We start from the raw sequence: 18,725 nt of genomic DNA, 5'->3' as shown, positions 1-18,725 counted from the left end.
AATTTGAACACTGAGTGCGCCATGGAACAGGCCACACGTCTGAAAACACGAGAATTCTCACACTTGGAGATGCCATGCTTCTCAAGCTTTTGCCAATCAATGGCAAGGAACAGCGAGCCCGAACCCCCCACTCTACCTAGTTCTTCTTTGCCGCTATGGCGTCTGGCTCGATGCTTCTCTCAAGTGGCCCACGCTCAAGTGGACCCAAAGGGAGAATTTTGATCTGATAAGATCATCAGGTAAGTGGTCTTCCATCCGACGGAGACATGTCGTCGGCGTGTTCGATATGGTGAGAAACCCATATGGACTCGTTACGATGCCCATCGCCAAGCATTACGCCTTTTGAAATCCAAGTACGTGCTCATCCGACCAGCTCGAGTGCATGACGCATGGCTTTTGGTTCTCGAAAGGCTGGGAACCGTAACATTCCAGACCATTGAGATCAGACCACGGTTCTGAAAATACCACGCCAGCGTTATGGCTGTCCCTCCATTCCGCACGAATAGTCATGAACGGATTTACAGAACGGGATAAATTCTTCGCTTTGAGTTGACCGGTCGAGTCGACATCGTGCCCGGACTCCACAACATGTATGCACATGAGCAGCAGAACCGGACGACTGACAGATGCTCCACTATCATGATCCTCCGGCGAAAGAGAAGAGAAAGAATCAGCAGAAAATTCTCACCATCTAGAGAATGATCGGCGAGCTTCGTAGCCTGGGAAAAGATCCTGGCGTGACGATTTCTGCATCCCACTGAAAGCCCTTTCTTGGAGGATTGGTATATCTCCAGGGCCCCTTTGTCCTAAGGACTTCGACCTTTCTCGAGGCATTTTCACAATCTTCCTGAGCTCAAGTCGTTTTCTTTTCGTAGCCTGTCAAACCATGATGGGTCGATCTTTGTGCCTTTGGCTTCTGGCCCTCTGGCTCTCGCCAGCACTTGCAGGGATGGATTGGGACATCCAATGCATGGCTGGTATTAACACGGCCGTCTCCGAAATCTCATTCGTACCCATCTCAGAAGAATATTACCCGAACATGTGCCGAAATGAGTTGATTGTCAATTCTTGGTGGGCTGCGGCAAAGCTCTATTGCACTCCAAAAGAGATCGAGGCAGGAGAAAAGCTCTACGCCGGATATTGTGAAGAGTATGGCGGTGTCGAGCTCGTCACCTACGCTGAAACACTTCCCATCCTCACCGACGAGTACATCGCTGCCCTGAATATTGTGACATATGACACACGAGATGCTTCAGTGGTATGGGAGACGCCCGTCTTGATATCTTATGATCTTTATGAAGCCGGCTACAGGAGTTCTGTATGTATAACCCGAGTCGGAGCTTGACGCAAGGGACGATCATACTCTGACAAGGAGACTGACAATTGATAGTCCGCGTTTGACATGCAATATGTCCTGCATAAGCAATATGGGTAAGCATCTCTTCATCCCTCCTGGCAAGAAACATATTCTCTGACTGACTCTGCCTTTCAGCTGGGGAGTCTATGGGTTCTGGGGCGCATTGCTTCTCATTGGGATTGCGAACCGTTTCATCTCCCACATCCTTGCTTCCCGTTCCATTCGCAAGACCATTGACATTGAGGGCGAGGCTCCAGCTTCCAACCCTCGAACGGGGCTTTCACGGTTGCTGAGCCCCTTTGTTTCTGTACACCATTGGTTCCGCGCAAATTTGATCATTCCGGCTGCTTTCGGCTCCTATCATCAACGTCTGTACTACTGGTGTAGCATCCCAACACGTATGGAGACCATCATCTTGGCCCTATTCTGGATCCTCAACTTTGTCCTTTGCTGTGTGTCTTATGACATTTTTGAACAAAATCTATAGTAAGTGGACCCGAAACATCCAAGACTGCGTGAATCTCTTCTGACTTGACATATTATAGCTATACCAAGGCTATTCAAGCGTGGAGATACATTTCAGACAGGACTGGTATCATCTGTTATGCTAACCTGCCTTTTCTCTGGATGTTCTCTGGTAGAAACAACGTCTTTCTTTGGTTGACTGGGTGGAGTTTCTCATCCTTCAACATTTTCCACCGTCATATCGCTCGCGTTGCCACGATCCAGGCTATTGTTCACTCAATTGGTTGGAGCGCTATTGAGATCCATTGTAAGTTCATTCCCGCGGTTAGCTTGTCACTGTGCTGATGGCATCCTAGATGGCTATTTCGCCTATTCATGGCAACAGCAGTACTGGTATATGGGAGGCATGGTATGGTCTCGTTGGTCCCATCGCAACCATGTCATCTAACGTGTTGTAGGCTACCATCACTATGAGCTTGCTCTTGGTCTTTTCGTCCGTTTGGGCTCGATTGAACCACTATGAGATTTTCTTGTTTATTCACATTGCCCTCTCTGTGCTCACTCTCGTTGGACTCTTCTAGTAGGATGTCTCCATCTTTTCATTGGCTCTGCTAACCAAGACTCTAGTCACACGGCTATTTTCACTACTAGAGAGTATGACGGCTACCTCTGGCCTTGCGTTGCAATTTGGCTATTTGATAGGTTTGCCCGTCTCGGACGCCTGGTATACTGCAATGTCCGGGCACGTTCTGGTGTTCCCAAGACTAGCAGGGCAATTGCCACGTACAACAAAGAGTCCGACATGCTTCGGATTGAGGCTTTCCCAGGATCTCGATTGCTTAAGCCTGGACCTGGTCAACATTATTACATCTATCAGTTCAATAAGCTGAGATTTTGGGAGAATCATCCTTTTACTCTAGCGGCATATTACGCCGCTGGTGAAGAAGAAGGTGATCCCGTTGAGGGTTTCACTAACCAGCCTAGTTCTGACCCTGACGTTCGACCTACACTCATAATGGAGAAATCCGAAGGCAGCATTGGATCTGACAACATGCCTTCTTCTTCAGGGTCTACATCACCAACGCCAACATCATTGTCAGACACCAAACTCGAAACCTCAAGACCACTGATTGCCCCAGGACAACACAAGCTGGTATTCTTCATTCGACCATTCAACGGCTGGACTAAACGCCTCCGCGACGAGTGCGTGAAGGCAGGACCACAAGGCATAACCAACACGAGAATCCTCGTGGAAGGCCCCTATGGAGAATGTAGTCCACTCAGGAGCTTCGAGAACGTCATCTTCGTCGTCGGAGGCACAGGAATTGCAGGTGCAGTTCCATATCTCCAGCAACATCTACGGTTGACCTCACCAAAGCAATCTCCATCCCCTGATTCTCAACAACAGACCAGGGGAACACGGACCCGTAACATCACCGTCATCTGGGCCACAAAGCAATCTGCGATGATCCGAGACATCGCATCTCGTGAACTACGACCATTCCTACACCGAGAAGATATCACCTTCAAATTCTTCGCTACGCGGGACAAGAAGGCCAAGGCTCTTGTCGCTCCCGAAAAACTCAAGGCGATTGCCTCTCCATCGTCAATCGATTTCGATGACATTGAGATCTCCAGTCACAGACCTAATATCCAGGAGGATGTTTCGGCTTTTGTCGACCAGGTGAATGCCGCTGGCTCCAGGGGAGGAAAAATCGCTATCCTTACCTGTGGGCCTGCGGCTATGGCTGATGAGGCTCGTGCTGCTGCCCATAGAGCCTTGAAACAGGGTAAGAAGGGACTGGAATATATCGAGGAAGCTTTTGGGTGAGTGTTTTCCTTCCCCTACTTTACATTCATGCGTGAATCATGACTAACAGGTGGAAACAACAGATGGTGAAGTAACAAGACCAAAAGCCAAAGATTTGTATGCGTTACGAGATCAAGAAGCAATAGATCCAGCGATCGTTCCACCGTTGGGAATGCTCTACCATGGTAGCTAGGCTTAGAGAGTAGTATTCTCTGTATCGTAGGGTTGGAAACTACTGAATGATGAAACGAGTTTATCAAGAATGTTTCTTCTCTTCAGACAAAGTAAGTTAGTTGCAGATACAAGTGGCGACTCAGACCTGGAGGTCCAAAGTTGAGAGAAGATTTGATCGTGGCTTCATAAGCGACTATGTCTATTTCTTTTTTTTACCCTTTTTTTGTGCGCCAAAATTAGGTCGTACATCGATGGATCTCTTGGAAGAAAAACTTGAGATCATCCGGATTCACTCCTGGGGTGATTCCGTGACCGAGGTTGACAATCCACCTCTCTTTGCCGCCACCGAATCCCTTGACGACATTTTCTGCCACCGCTGTAATCGACTCGTGACTCCCGTACAGGACTCCCGGGTCTGCATTTCCTTGCAAAGTCACTCGGCCTCGGGCGATCTTGACTGCCTCGGCCGGATCATGTAGCCAATCGAGTCCCACCACATCGTAGCCAGACTCACACAGGTCATCCAAGGCGTACCATGCACCTTTGGCAAAGACAACCATTGGAACGACATCCTCGCCCAATTCGCGTAGTCTTCGAGGTAGGTGCTCGGAAATATATCGGAGGGAAGGGAGGGCGAATTCTTTGAATGAGCTGGGTGAGAGCTCTCCGGCCCACGAGTCAAAGACTTGCACAATCTGTGCGCCTGCCTTGACCTGCAGGGCGAGGTGTTCGACACAGATCTCCGACAGCTTTTGTAATAGCGTCTTGCTCTCTTTGCCGTATTTGTAGACCCACGTTTTGGCCTCCCGGAAGAGTTTGGTTCCTCCGCCTTCCACCATGTAGCACATCAACGTCCATGGTGCACCGCAGAATCCATACAAGGGTACCCGACCGGCGAGTTTTGTCCGTGTCAGTGTAATGGCTTTGTAGACGTAATCCAACTCTTTGGCAACATCGACTTTCCGCTTGATGATCTCTTGATACTGTTCGTCTGCGGGTGAATGAAGGGGATTGGGAAACTTGGGGCCCACTCCATCCACCATCTTGACGTCCATTCCCACCGCCTGAGGGATGACCAGAATGTCGGAGAAGATAATTGCAGCATCGATGAGGCCGTCGTAGCGGTCGACGGGTTGGAGAGTGAGAGTGGAAGCGATTTCGGGAGATCGACAGCATTCGAAAAAGTCATTCTTGCCTTTGGCTTCATGGTATTCTGGTAGGTATCGTCCAGCTGGGAAACTGAGTCAGCGCGTCCGATCGAGTGAGGGTTGAGAGATGGGCAGTTTGGCACTGACCGCCGCATACCTTGTCGCATCACCCAGATGGGTGGTCGGTCGACTTTCTCGCCTGTTGAGGGGCGATCAGTTGAGGTTGTTCAAGTTCGTGAAGAGTGAAACTTACCCCGCGCTGCTCGAAGCAGTCGGTCATTTTTCAAGGGCGCAAATTGTTTGGTCATTTCGAGAATTCTTTTATTCTCCAAGGTCAAAGAGCTCCGAGGGAATACATCCAGGTGTTAGACTGGTATAAAATACATAGCTTGTCGAGAGGCTTTCTTTCTTGCTGCGCCAGAGACAATTTACACGCCTACTTTGAATTGGCCGAGGTTCAACCGGGGTGTGATATTCTTGGCAACAGTCATACATATAATAACCACCAACGCACAATGGCTAAGAGGAACCTTCAAGCCGTGTTAGAACCTATTGAAGAGCGTATATCTCATATACCTATACAAATGCTTGAGGAGTTGCTTGTGTACGTCTTCATACGAATCGTCCAGTTGCCCCTACATCAGTCCTCGGGGCAAAGTAGAGGACTGACTGCCTGAGGCAGAGCCTTGTTCCAGGCTCCAAGCGATCGGTGTGGAGAGTCAAATGCCTAGGCTGCTTAGATCTCTTCTTTCCTTCTCGTTTCTGACATACTGTATGTATAGCGTTACTTTTACGTGAGATGAATAACTATATCCGAAAAGAATAAGTGTCTACTCGCAGTGAGTTGATTGTTTGGTTACGTAAATGCTAAAGCACGGTGCGTTTTCCAAGTAAAATGGTACATTGGCACGTTGCTTAACCTTTGGCCACGATAGTCTGATAGCATCTGGCATGAGATCTACCCCGCTGAGGCTTACTTAGTTAGCGTGCCAATGCTTGAAAAAGCCTGAAACCTGGAGTAAGTCCCCTTGTAACCACAGTCACTAGGTACTTAGGGTATACTTCGTAATTCAAGGGTCGCCCGTACAAGAACATGAACAAGGGCAATTTGTCTTTCCCCATCTCTCAACAAATGCATATCCTTAGTCTTCTCAAGCATTCTCACTCTTCTTGATCCTTTCTCCCAGAGATAAGTTGTTCAGGAGAATCTGTTTTCTCAAAACTGGGAAAGAGTGAGAGTTGCACCTTCCTGATCTGCTGCCCATTTCTCCTGCACTCGGTAGCTCCTTCCTCACCGACAAACTGCAACCTGCCGTGCCTGCCAACTTTCACCATGGACGCAGGCAACCAAAATCCCAACGATCGCTTCATGGAACTCGACCCCAATCCTTACCATCGCCATCCATCTCGCGATGTCTACAGTCCAATGCCTGCCTCGAACCTCCTGCATGGTGAGGCCAAAGCCTCCGCCATCCACGATACCCCAGACATGCTGTCCCGTCACCGAACAGCCTCAACATTTGATGCTGAGAATCAATTTCCCGACCAGTCTTCTTCCTCAGACCCTCTCGACCTCTCCCGTCGTCTAAAGTCAAGGTCAGAACTCGACCGCATCACCGCCAACACTGCTCGCAAACGGAATGCCATCTGCAGTCCCCTCGGTATCACCGGCCAAAATGCCTCCTCCCAAGTCGTCGACTTCTACAAGAACCAGAACGAGCAGATTGAAAACTTTCTGAAGCCCGTGGATCAACATGTTCGCGAAGCACGAGATACTCATGCCTCCAACCATCTCCAATACAAGATTGCCGTCTACGGAAGTTTCGGCGCAAACATCTGTCTTGCTGCTCTCCAGGTTTATGGCGCTATTGCCTCAGGCTCCTTATCTCTGTTCACCACCATGGCGGATTCCATCTTCGACCCGCTTTCCAACCTCACCCTCATCTTGTCTCACAAGGCTGTTCAAAAGGTCGATGCCCGCAAATTCCCCGCGGGAAAGGCTCGCATTGAAAACGCCGGCAACATTGTATTTTGCTTTCTCATGATTGCGGTCAGTTTCATCTTGATTGCATTTTCCATCCAAGATCTCAGCCAGGGCTCCACGGATGAAACCAAAAGCTTTCATCTGCCCTCAGTCATCGCAGTCAGCATTGCCTTTTGCACAAAATTTCTCCTCTTCCTCTACTGTTGGGCTCTGCGCAACCAGTATTCCCAAATTCGCATTCTGTGGGAGGATCACCGCAATGATCTTTTCGTCAACGGCTTTGGTATTTTGACCTCTGTCGGTGGTTCTAAGCTGAGATGGTGGCTTGACCCTGCTGGTGCCATTGTCCTATCCGTCCTCATCACATTTCTCTGGCTACGCACTGCATACTCGGAATTCCAACTGCTCATTGGCATCACCGCCGACACGGAAACCCAGCAACTCATCACTTATGTCAGCATGACACACAGTGAACGTATCAAGCAGATCGATACTGTCCGCGCCTGGCATTCTGGCCCAAGGCTGGTCGTTGAGGTCGATGTCGTCATGGACCCAGATGAGACTCTCCGCGTTTGTCATGATATCGCCGAAGAATTGCAGATGAAGCTTGAGAGTCTACCGGATATCGAAAGGGCTTATGTTCACATCGATTTTGAAACCACCCATAAACCAGAGCACTTTGTGAAAAAGGAAATCTAGACAACTATATTATCAAGGCTGGAGCCTTAGGCCGAGACCAATTTTCCGTTAAACGCAGACGACTTGCATCGCCTTTTCGCTCCAAAGCTTGCACCACAACGGCATTTGATGTTTCTTTGACCTCACCTTTCTATACCTGGCCATGCCTCATAATTTGGATTCGCCCACGGCTCAATTCTTCCTCTGTTTCAACTGGAGCATCGATATGTCCGTTGAATTCACCCTTTGGATCTATCAAGAAAGCGGCCGCTAGAGCACATTGCATAAATTAGCCAGGGTTTCTTCATGAAATATGATCGCCTCCTCCACCTACCAAGGATCCCAAATGCGCAGAAGACTGCAGCGCATATCCACACATATCGGAATGCGAGTGTATACGCCTCCTTGGAAGCTACGAGAGCAGCTTGGGATATAGATTCCGTCATATTCGGCATGTTGCCGACACTAGCCCAGTCACTCGTGGCGACGTATGCCACTAATTGGTCCACATAAGAGGGGTCCAATCCTAGAGCAACTGTTGCCCGCCCTACCTTGCCCGGAAGCTCATTGGTAAGTGTACCAGTGAAGATGGCTGTGTAGATGGACAATCCGACTGTGCCACCAAATCCCCGTGTCGCCAACAGCAGACCAGTAGTGATTGAGATGAGTTCTGGTGGTGTTGAAAGCTGGGCGACCACGACGAGGATATTCAATGCCGCACCAAATCCAATACCCATGAACGGTGCATAACCGAGAATATGGGACCGCGTCGATGGTGTCAAAGTCGCCATCAGCGCGTTGAACAAAGTCCAAGCCGCCATGGCTAGCACCACCGTCAACCGCACTGTTTTGGTCCTTGAGCAGTACAGCCCAGCCACCCAAGCCGAGACCAGACATGACCACCATGCGACTGTATACCAGAGTCCAGCATGGAATTGATCCTGGTCATACAGGACCGCCACTTCATATCCGAAGTAATTATTGGATGCAAAGAAACAGATACCTTCAAGGAAGATACACAGCTCGGCCAGGGCAAAGTTTCGGGAACGAGAGAACAGATCATGATGCAGCATTCCGGTCGAGGTAAATCTCCATTCATAGATGCCAAAGGCCAAGAGAAATGCGCTTCCAAGGACGAGTGGAACCAGGATCTCTGCACTGCGCCATGGATATATTCCAGTGGATGAGGTAAGGGCAAAAGAGAAGAGAACTAAGCCGCAGATGACGAAGCAATAGCCGATCCAGTCCAGGCGAGCCAACTTCTCAAAGGTGGTCAGCTTTTGTTGTAATTCGCGGAGAGGAGGATTATATAGCCAGGCAATGGTGAGGGTGGTCGCTGCATACAAACCAGCAGTGATATACCAGTATGTACGAAAGCCGGAGGGGTTGTTGCGTGTCAGGGCACCACCGATGAGAAGTCCCGCGACGCCACCTAGAGAGGTCGCGGCACTGATTGAGGCTTGGGCATATGGTCGATACTTTCTGGGAAGAATTTCGGACGCAATCGAATGCTCGAGAGCTTGGACTGCGTATGAGAGGCCAACAATACATTGGCCCACGATTGCCACTGCCATAGATTCGGCGGTCGCCACGACAATACACCCAACAGTGGAAAGCCCACTAAGAATCACAACGAACCACTTACGGCCCCAGTGATCGGCGGATTGACTGATGGGCAGTCCAAGGCAAGCCGCCATGATTGTCACGCTTGACACCAACCAGGTGACTTGATCACCCCCTCCAACCGCTGCTACTATGCTCTGGCCGAGGAAACCAGCGCCGACAATGTTGAAGACCTGGACAGCATACCCAGTGACGATTGCCTAGCATGTTGTCAGTGCCACTGATTGATGGTCGAATGCTGTAGCTTACAATGAGTAAGATGATAGTCTTCAAGTGGACGTGTTGCTCTGGTTCCGCGACTGGTTCGACGAATGAGTCCCTTGGACTATTGCCATCTGGTAGCTGTTGAGGATGGACGTGAGTCTCTGACTTTTTTTCCATCGTTGACAGGTTGACGTGCTTGTTGGATGCAAAATGTTTACTGGCCAGTCCAGATCAATTCCAGAGCCTTGGATAGTAAATAACGATATTATTGCGGCTGTTGGCTGCCGGACACCAAATGGAAATGGAGAGACTCATATACACCGCCATGTTCCACAGCGACAGAGCGGTGTTGTTCATGTCTGTATGACCCACGAAGACGGTCCCCAACCAGATTTGCTCGAATGGCAGACCCAGAACAGCATGCACATGCGGTCTCTACAGGGATCTCGTCACAGGTTGGAGGTGAGGATGAGGTGAGCTACTCCGCCTTTTGTTGCCATGGCCATAGTCAACAAGGGCATCGAATTTATACGGGTGTCGAGACCCCGCCACTGTGATACATGTTCTCGTGGCCATGGGGTTGACATGGTATAGCACATTCAGCTGGTATAGAGGACCAATGGCGTGAGACCTGGGAGCCAGATCACACGAAATACATGCCATTCTGACCAACCATAGGCTTTGGTGTGATGCACATTCTCATTCATTTCTCTCATCCATGCTCTGCCAAGTCACTCATACCGATTTCCAGAGAGTGGGCGTAGACAATGTTCGATAGCCAAGCTAGGTCGAGAATATGATCTGCTCTATGGTCCTATCAGCAGAATGAAAACTTCCCCCCAAACGCCACAGAAAGTTGCACTTCGGATCCTGCTGTGTCAAAATGATGATCCCCCAACTTCGGTCAGTGTGTCATGCATGTGTGTCAAGCCAAAACAGGACGCCGCACCAATCCCAGCCTGAACGTCGCACGGCACACTCGGCGCACGCATCAAAGTATGCATGCATGCACGCCCGCCCAACTCTGAGTCACTAAGCAAATCGTGCCGCTCAAGACGCTGGGAGGGGTTCAATTCGAAAATTGGCAAAAGATTGAGAAAGAGAGAGAGAGAGATAAACGAGTCTCCACTAGTGAGATTGCCGCTACTAGTGCTAGCAGTAATACGAAGTAGTATTAGTAGAAGGGATCGAAGGAGGGGAAAGGTCCAGGATGTCGAGATCGGGGGCTATAAGGCTTTCTCCATCCATTCCCTGGTAATACCGTAGTAATCAGCCGGCTGATATCTGCAGAACAAATCCTTCCACCAACTACCCTTTCTCAGAACATTCAGGCCAAGATCGTGGATGAGGAGATCCGTGTACATCAGACCGTCAAAGCACAGATCCGGACATCGATCGCCAGCCCCGCCACCCGCATGAGGATGCCTTAGTCGGCAATACTCGTTTTGCAGTAGAGTGTCATACTCGACCTGGGCGGGATCGAGGCGTGAAGGTGAGGGTGAGGGTGAGGAGGGGTCAAGATTGACGAGTTTGTTGGTAAAGAAGGCTGTGATCCACAGTGCCTGGGCTTGCGCCACCGTCACGGCGTTGATGGCCAAATGGGTTCCAATGAATGCGATGTTGCGATGGTGTAAGAACTTGGGGTCTGATGGGACAAGGAATCGGTATAACTGATAACTTGACCTGGAACGGGCCTGGACCTGGGGCTGGACCTGGGCCTTGGACTGAATCTTTGGTTTGTCATTGTCGTTGACCCTGGCATTAGGAATGGCAACGGGAACGGCAACGGGAGCCGCAGACGGATGTAATGTTCGTACAGGACCCTGTCGCAACATCGGCGCTTCTTGTAAGACCCGAGCGTGTATGGATTGTAAATCCAATTCCTTCTGCTGCTGCTGACCTGCTGGTATCATGCAGGGAATCCCCAAGTCGGGTACGATCGACTCCGGTAGGAATTTGATCGGTGGTGTTGTCTTCCACCCAGTGCAACAGACGAACGTGTCTGCGTCCAAGACCTGATTGTTGGACAAATGGACGCCTTTTTCAGACAAGAAGCTCACGTCGGCGATCTGGACGCTGATCCTCCCTTTCCGGACCAGGTCGAACCAGTTGGAGTCGTAGTTGTGCACTCCAAGCGAATTGCCCATCCAGAATGTCGAGCTCCAGGGCTTCAATTTGGCTAATTCCGGGTGAGTATCGTAGGCATTCGCCTTACAGATGATAGAGCCTAGCCATCCCCAGAAAAGGCCCACCAGTTTCTGACCGAGCCAGGTCTTGTGCAGGATCCAGCGTGTCCAGTTGAAGATCCTGTTGTTGTTACTTTCCTGGGCCCAGATACATGGATCGAACAGAGAACAAAGTCTGGTCGTTGCCAGTCGCTGGATCGATAGATGAAACGGTGTGAATGTGACGGGCCATACCCAGCTGGGGCCACCACCGCCAGGACGGATGACCATAGTGACATGAGCGCCCGCAGTGGCAGCGGAGAAGCAAGTATCCCAAGCTGACTTGTTGGCACCCAGCACGACGACCTCACGCGACGCTTCGATGTCCTTGGCCCGTTCCTTGAGATTGATGGAATGCAGTAGCCGGCCCTTGAAGGCCGCTCGGCCTGGAAACTCAGGCATATATGGCTCAGAGGTCAATCCTGTTGCCACGACCAGTTTCTTGGTCCGGAGGACTAATGGCGTGGATGTGGGGAATGACGACGACGACACACTCGACAAACTGAGTACCCAGTCACCATTATCCTGCAACTCAGCAGTCTCGACTTTAGTCTGAAACCTCAATTTAGATGTCAAACCGAATTCATCCGCAAAGGCATTCAAGTACTGGTGAACGACAGCGCCAGGAATATGTTGTCCTGGCATCACACCGAACCGTTCCGGCGTCATAGGGAAATCGCCAAATTCATACGATCCAACCAGATTATTGGTCTTGAGACCAGGATATAGTCTCTCCTTTGCCCATACTCCACCGATGGATTGGGCCGTGTCTACAATCAATACCTTGGCGGAGGGAGATACCTCAGTGTAGGTTTTGGCGACAGCGAGGCCATGCCATCCCGCGCCGACAACGACGAGATCAACGGTTGATTCGGAGGGAAGGGCATCCATTATTTGGAATGGAGAAGGATGAGACAAATGACTGTGGTGTAGGTGGTCGAGTTGGGACGGACTCGACAGAACAGGTCAGGTAGGTTCCGTTCGTCAATGTCTCAGGTTGTCAGGGTGAATTGAGGGGGATAAAGTGTATAGATTGGTGTTTGTCACAGCATGCACATGCTCAAAGAATGTGATGCTTTGAGGACAGCAACGACACCACCCATTGAGAAATATCCAAGGAACCGAATTTCGAATGGTCAAGTCAAAAGGACGGTATGTACATACATACCTAGGTACCTACGGATAGACTAAGTACCTAAGGTAGATAATCAATCATCCACATATCTTTCTTCCCGAATCCCTTGATTATCGGATAGCGATAGCGCTTGGAGGGTTACAGTACGAGTCCTTAGTCGTACCTGGATAGTGGACCATGGGGGACGGTCAAGTCCACTACTTACAAAAGAAGGTCAGCGAACATGCAGTGAAGTGTCGAGTCGAATCAAAACTGGATTTCGATCTTGAGCCGAGGAGGAAGAACGGCTGGGGAGCCTATAGAAACTACTCGATTAGGAGATATCACTACTGGAGAATCATCAGCACCTGTGACATTTACTGGAAGTATAGTTGGTTGTTAGGACAATTCGATTGTCCAGGCGTCCACATGTTCCCCCTCCTCTCCTCTTGGGGAAGCAAATCAGATCCACAATGTTCGACCTTCTCCGCAAGCCTCCCCGAGATCCCGTCGTTTATTTAGTGGTAGAGTAGTAAGAAGTGGCTTCGGCATCGATTTCGGCAAATGAAAGGAGAGCGATACTAAGCTCTCGGGGTGTGTTGGATTTGGGGAAACCCGATATGCGTAGTCAGTCGTACTTGGAACGATTGGTTCAGGAATTGTCCGCTGAACATGGTAATGGCCTTGTCCCGATTTGCCATTCCCATAATAGATTGAATTCTTTGTTTATTGAGACAATTCCAAGTCTACGAAGCAGCCGTCTAGAAACTGAGAAAGGATTGTCACAGGGCCTGATTGACCTACTTACACCGACCCAGTATCCTTACCTGGAGGGCACATACTTCTATATATGTATCATTGACACACGAGGGGTCGATTCACTCACACTAGAACCAAGCAGCACTCATCTTGACGACATCCCTCCACCAGCCCTTTCTATCTCTCATTTCCCCTCAACATGGCATCTACAGACACATATGCCGGGGCGCAACCACTCAACCTAGCCGAATACCCTACTGCGCAAGAATTCGTGGCTCGCTGCTATGAGTTTTTCCGCGAGGTCAAGCATTTGTAAGAATGAAATCCCCTCTCCCCTCAATCCTAGTTGTTCATCCGTCATTTACATTAAATTTCACAATTGACACTGTACTGTGCAACAACATCATGTCCCCCTCTTATCAGAAGACTAATCACGTGGCATCACGGTTTCAGAACTCCCGGCAAAGATCTAGAAACCCGACTAAATCGCGACTACGGCCTAGGCAACGAATACTACGAAGACTTCTGTCGCTATATCAAACAAGGACTGAAGGAAGGCTGGGTAGCCAAGGACGAACTCGACGGACCCAAATACCGACGAGGACGCATTATAGCCCCTTGCGAGGAATCACTCTTCATCAGCATCACCACTGTCTACATGGAGTCGCAGGACATATATCGTGGTCAATACCACAAACATCCCTACGGCGAGATCAATTGTGTTGTTCAGCTTGACGACAGTGCCGAGTTGATGGGTATGCAGGGTTGGCAGGGTAAAGGGTGGACGAGTCCTGGTCCTGGAACCCATCATTATCCTGAGGTGCGTGGTGGTGCGCTTGTCGCTTTGTTCTTCCTTCCAGCGGGCAGAATCTCATATGATGCTAAACCTGGCGAGGCTCAACCGATTGCCGTGTGACGAGGCCAGTTTGTCTACGTATATATATATACTCCGTACACCTCGAGGTCGACTTACGATATGATATGATACATGCATTGTCACGTGGCGAGGTCGATGATGGGTTTGTAGTCTAAAAGTCCAGTTGAATCAATCAATCAGTAGTCAGTCAGTCAGTCAAATGAAGCAAATTATATCAAATCACATTCAATCAGCTCTCAATAGAATAGCAACGCTCCATAATCGTCATTTTTGTATTCATAACCAATCCCAGGCGTATCAGCACTCGAGTTTCCCAGGTCAAGTCTGATCCTAACAATGTTGAACACACTCGCTTTCGCAGCACACCTGCAAAAGATTTACATGCATACAAATTTACGTACAAGCAAGCAGGCAACCAAGCAAGCCATTCTGATTCAAGAGCCATGCAAGACAATACAACACCCTTCATGATCAATTGATATGCAAATCACCGCATTCGGTCTTCCCTGCTCCCCATCGTCCTGCTTCTCACCGTCCTTGACAACTCTCCCATCTGATTGCATCTGATTGCATCTCATCGCTTGCTCCAACCTGACTTTTTGCTCTCGCCTGATCTGATTCGTCTTCTCGCCACCCAAATCCGGTCATTGTCGAATAATCATTTTCATATGCAAGAAACTTCCTTCCCATCGTGGGTCACCTTCGTCAACCAAATCTCTGACTTCGACTCCAACTCCAACTCCTGCTCTGCTCTGCTCTGCTCGCGCGTACCATCCTTATCATCGCTGCTGTTGGAATTGCATGTTTTGCTGTTGCTGCTGCTGCTGTTGCTGCTGCTGTTGCTGCTGTTGCATGCCCAACATTTGAGCCTGTGCGTGCTGCAATTGCATTTGCTGGATGTGCTGCTGCTGTTGTTGTTGGATCGCGTGTGCCATGTTGGGATTCATCCCCATATTGCCACCCATCCCGTTCTGCATCACACCCTGTTGCTGTTGCTGTTGCTGTGCCGCATGCTGCGCCGCTGCCGCTTGTACCTGTTGCTGCCGAAGCATGGCCTGCTGCTGATGTGCTGCCATCACATTGTTGGCATTCATGTTACCGCCTTGCATGCCCGCAGTCATCTCCGCTTGCTTCCTTCGTGCCGCCGCCATTGCGTGTTGCTTGGCTTGATTAAGCACATGCTGAAGCTCCGCTCCTTGTACCATCTGAGTGTTGCCACCGTACTTTTGTGCCGCTTGCTGCAGAAACTTCGTCTGGTACGCTGCCAGGTGCGCTTGAAATAGTTGCTGCATTTGATGGTTGGCTCGCGGCTGCTGTTGTTGTTGCATCATCCCCGGCATCATTTGCCCTTGCTGCTGTTGCTGTTGCTGTTGCTGTTGCTGCTGCAACATACGCGCCTGCTGCGCTTGTTGCTGAGCGTGCGAAAGCTGCGCTTGTTGCTGCTGAGGAGTCATCTGGTTTTGGCCTGGCGAACTGTGAGCCTGTGCCTGAAGGCTCTGCATCTGAGACTTCATCTGCTCCATCACCGCTGCATTATACGTCTTTTGGTTTTGTGGCGCGGGGGACATATGCTGGCTCTGAGGAGTACCTTGCATCTGTTGCTGTTGTCGTTGCATCGCTGCCTGTCGATCCTGTTGTGCGTGATGCTGTGCCTGCAGATTGGCGATTTGGGCAGGTGTCATCTGGGATGTGCCATTAGCCATTTGTTGCATTGCAGCTTGCTGTTGTAGATTGTGATGGCGCTGCTGCAGCGCAGCAAGTTGCTGTGGATTCATCGGCCGGCCTACTCCGTTTTGCATTTGAGCTTGCATTAGTCCAGCTTGCATCATTTGAGGCGTTGGAGCGACCATGCTACCATGCGGGCTCGCCTGCGACATGTGCTGCGCTGGCGTGCCTTGTCGGAGTATTGGCGTGGCGTTCCTAACAGACGGGGTGCCATGAGGCATCTGAGGCGTACCATTCCTACTCGGTTGACCTTGTCCACTTGGGCCTCTAGCCATGGGTACTGACGGATGCCCATGCTGGACAGCTGATCCTGGTCGTTGAGGCGAGCCATGACCTTGTTGGGAACTGGACATGACCATGGCTTGAGATCCTTGCGGAGCACTTGTAACCACTGGCGAGGAAACGGCAAGAGGAGTTCCTTGCCGGATAATTGGGGATCCTCGCTGTTGCGCAGCCGCCAGCATTTGATTCTGCATGTTAGGCGGAATCCCATTCATTTGCTGTGACCCAGGTCTTGCAACTGCAGCTTGACCTTGTTGTTGTTGCTGGGCTTGCTGAATGGCCTGTTGTGCCTGCTGAGCTTGTTGTGCTTGCATAGCGTTGGCCTCTTGTCGTTCCCGATTTCGGATCATTCTTGCGTCCTGAACTCGTTGCATCATGATGCGTTTCTTCTCCTCCTCGGCCATGCGCTCTTGCGCGCCTCTCCTATTCTCATCTTCTTGCAGCTGTCGATCCTTCTCTCTTTGTTTACGCTCAGCAATATCTCTCTTAATGCTATCGAGGGCGTTAAATTTCTCGAAACGAGGTTGGAAGAGGTTAGCTCCAGCTTGTCCGTCAACTGCACCAGCATTGGTCGTGGTTGTGCCATCGCCTGAGCGCTGATCCATCACCAGCATGAAGCGCTCTTGTTCCTTGGCGTGCGCATCATCAGCAGCAAGCTCAGCCACCGTGCGTTTCCTGCTCTTTGGTGAAGGTGGCCGTTCATCATGGTAGGGATCTTTGAGAAGATTGACCAGAGACTCAACCTCTTCAATGCTATCCACCGGGTCCAGGAACAACGGAGGTGCAGTGGCATTTATAACGCGTGCCTCGTAGTCAAGCATATCTTTGGGATCGATCTTCAGTTTCTGTTTCTTGAAAGGGGGTCCTTTATCTGCCGAAATGGAAGGTGGAACTCCCGAGATGGGTGTTTGAGGGGCACCTGAATTTGGACCACGGCCATTCACACCCGCCTGGGACTGCTTCCGGTTGATTGACTTGGGATCTGGCGTCATGGCGTCAAGGACAAGATCCATGTGTCGTGACAGAATGGTCGGTCGAAGCCCGACATGGTAAATGGTGGGCTGTGGCTTGGTCGATTTTGGTGCAACGTCGATGGTGTCATCTGAATGGAGGCCATTTTGCGTTGCGTCATTCGATGCCGAGTCCCGCTGCTCTTGCTTCAATGGTGGAGACCTGCCTGCGGACTGCTCTTTGGTTGGGTATGGAGCATAAGGCGACGGGGTAATGTACTGATTGTAGTTGTGGATAGAGAAGGGCTTGTCACTGTCTGCATTTGCATCAGTGGCGGCAGCGTCCTTTGCGATGGACTTGTGGTCGACCACTCGGACGATCAACCATCCTTCGTAGTATTTGACGTCTGATTTACGAAACTCCTCAATCATGTCATGTGGAATGGTGCCTTTTGTGAGATGTTCAATGAATATGCGCATCTCCGAATGATAACTGAAACTTCCATCTTGCTGGTCAAAACGGAAGTGTGTGGGGTGTAAATGTACGATTAACGATGGGGGGGACCCTTTGTACTTGCGAAGGATATGAGGTTCTTTGGGCACTATGACCACAACATTATCAGCGTCAAGTCTCTTTGAGAAGTTCACCTCAGACAGTTAGACAGACCTAGGGGCTCCGGGAACCTCTTAGTATTCCTCTTGTCCAGAGTCGCGGTATCCGAGGCGTTGTTCTTGGTCGACAGGCGCTGAAGTCGACGATTGGGCCTCGCGACGCCATTTGTGGTTGGTGCGGCTGCCGCTGTGGCAGACGTGGGAGTGGTCAGATTCCCACTCGGAAGAGATTTTCGAGCGCTTGAGGGAGAAGAAGAAGGTGCCGTGGGTCTGCCACCATTCACGTTTGTCTGCACTGACGGAGTGGGAGGCTTCTTCATCTTGGTGGCCGTTCCAGGAGGCTTCGCGACAACGGTCGCCATATTGTGATATTTCGGGAGCAATAGATGCTCCCTCCGTTCTTCAAGTCTTTCGATCTAGTCCGAAGTGGTCAGAACCACCATGTAGTTACCTCGGCCAATTTGCGACGATGCTGGCAGCACGCGCATCATGAGGGGCAGTCGAGATCGATGCCAGGTCCGGGAGGAGGTGATGGGACAGAGACTCGGGCGACTATGATGATGCGACGTGCAAGATGAGGGCAAGGATAGAGGAGATAACGTGCAGATGCTGGGTTGATGGAAACCTCGTGTCGCTGGTTGATGGTGATGGCGGAGTTTCGCAGGCATGTCGTCCAAGTTGATCTCTGATCACGTGGTCGGGGCTTTGTCTTGGCAAACGCCTTATGCAGGAGCGGAA

At 50.4% G+C, this 18,725-nt stretch overlaps 5 protein-coding genes across 6 annotated transcripts; 3 read left to right on the top strand and 2 right to left on the bottom strand.

The window, feature by feature from the left end:
• Positions 1-704: 704 nt before the first annotated feature.
• Positions 705-3,998, top strand: PV10_01187. Of its 2 annotated transcripts, XM_016365358.1 has the most exons (8): positions 705-1,318; positions 1,391-1,431; positions 1,493-1,843; positions 1,903-2,129; positions 2,179-2,231; positions 2,281-2,402; positions 2,450-3,649; positions 3,716-3,998. In XM_016365358.1, the coding sequence occupies exons 1-8, from the start codon at positions 887-889 to the stop codon at positions 3,720-3,722; spliced, it is 2,433 nt and encodes an 810-aa protein (XP_016229007.1). In that variant the 5' UTR covers positions 705-886; the 3' UTR covers positions 3,723-3,998. The 2 variants fall into 2 exon arrangements, with proteins under 2 accessions (XP_016229007.1, XP_016229008.1); XM_016365359.1 differs by having other exon boundaries at positions 705-1,431.
• Positions 3,984-5,335, bottom strand: PV10_01186 (uroporphyrinogen decarboxylase). Its single transcript, XM_016365357.1, has 3 exons — positions 5,208-5,335; positions 5,112-5,153; positions 3,984-5,037 (listed from the first exon to the last, which is right to left on the bottom strand). Exons 1-3 carry the CDS (start codon positions 5,260-5,262, stop codon positions 4,043-4,045), a joined length of 1,092 nt encoding a protein of 363 aa, XP_016229006.1. The 5' UTR covers positions 5,263-5,335; the 3' UTR covers positions 3,984-4,042.
• A 942-nt stretch (positions 5,336-6,277) lies between these two features.
• Positions 6,278-7,959, top strand: PV10_01185 (uncharacterized protein). Its single transcript, XM_016365356.1, has one exon. It carries the CDS (start codon positions 6,288-6,290, stop codon positions 7,635-7,637), a length of 1,350 nt encoding a protein of 449 aa, XP_016229005.1. The 5' UTR covers positions 6,278-6,287; the 3' UTR covers positions 7,638-7,959.
• Positions 7,960-13,734: 5,775 nt separating this feature from the next.
• Positions 13,735-14,457, top strand: PV10_01184 (uncharacterized protein; the record flags this gene model as incomplete). Its single annotated transcript, XM_016365355.1, has 2 exons — positions 13,735-13,853; positions 13,995-14,457. The coding sequence occupies exons 1-2, from the start codon at positions 13,741-13,743 to the stop codon at positions 14,455-14,457; spliced, it is 576 nt and encodes a 191-aa protein (XP_016229004.1). The 5' UTR covers positions 13,735-13,740.
• Positions 14,458-14,655: 198 nt separating this feature from the next.
• PV10_01183 (uncharacterized protein) lies at positions 14,656-18,618 on the bottom strand. Its single transcript, XM_016365354.1, has 2 exons — positions 18,043-18,618; positions 14,656-17,977 (listed from the first exon to the last, which is right to left on the bottom strand). The coding sequence occupies exons 1-2, from the start codon at positions 18,347-18,349 to the stop codon at positions 15,198-15,200; spliced, it is 3,087 nt and encodes a 1,028-aa protein (XP_016229003.1). The 5' UTR covers positions 18,350-18,618; the 3' UTR covers positions 14,656-15,197.
• Between the last annotated feature and the right edge of the window lie 107 nt (positions 18,619-18,725).

The sequence above is a fragment of the Exophiala mesophila genome (assembly GCF_000836275.1).
Source record: "Exophiala mesophila strain CBS 40295 unplaced genomic scaffold supercont1.1, whole genome shotgun sequence".
NCBI classification, from domain to species: Eukaryota; Fungi; Ascomycota; class Eurotiomycetes; order Chaetothyriales; family Herpotrichiellaceae; genus Exophiala; species Exophiala mesophila.
Note: the sequence above shows the minus strand (reverse complement) of the source record. Positions and strands in the feature narration are given on the sequence as shown.

Bases quoted from the DNA above. Each gene is read 5' to 3' on its own strand.
- PV10_01183 (XM_016365354.1), bottom strand. From the start codon at position 18,349: ATGGCGACCGTTGTCGCGAAGCCTCCTGGAACGGCCACCAAGATGAAG. The intron at 17,978-18,042 runs GTCTGTCTAACT...TTGTGGTCATAG, and splicing joins GAGGTTCCCGGAGCCCCTAG to TGCCCAAAGAACCTCATATC.
- PV10_01187 (XM_016365358.1), top strand. From the start codon at position 887: ATGATGGGTCGATCTTTGTGCCTTTGGCTTCTGGCCCTCTGGCTCTCG. The intron at 1,844-1,902 runs GTAAGTGGACCC...GACATATTATAG, and splicing joins ATTTTTGAACAAAATCTATA to CTATACCAAGGCTATTCAAG. The intron at 2,130-2,178 runs GTAAGTTCATTC...ATGGCATCCTAG, and splicing joins GAGCGCTATTGAGATCCATT to ATGGCTATTTCGCCTATTCA.
- PV10_01185 (XM_016365356.1), top strand. From the start codon at position 6,288: ATGGACGCAGGCAACCAAAATCCCAACGATCGCTTCATGGAACTCGAC.
- PV10_01186 (XM_016365357.1), bottom strand. From the start codon at position 5,262: ATGACCAAACAATTTGCGCCCTTGAAAAATGACCGACTGCTTCGAGCA. The intron at 5,154-5,207 runs GTAAGTTTCACT...GCCCCTCAACAG, and splicing joins ACTGCTTCGAGCAGCGCGGG to GCGAGAAAGTCGACCGACCA. The intron at 5,038-5,111 runs GTATGCGGCGGT...TCAGTTTCCCAG, and splicing joins CATCTGGGTGATGCGACAAG to CTGGACGATACCTACCAGAA.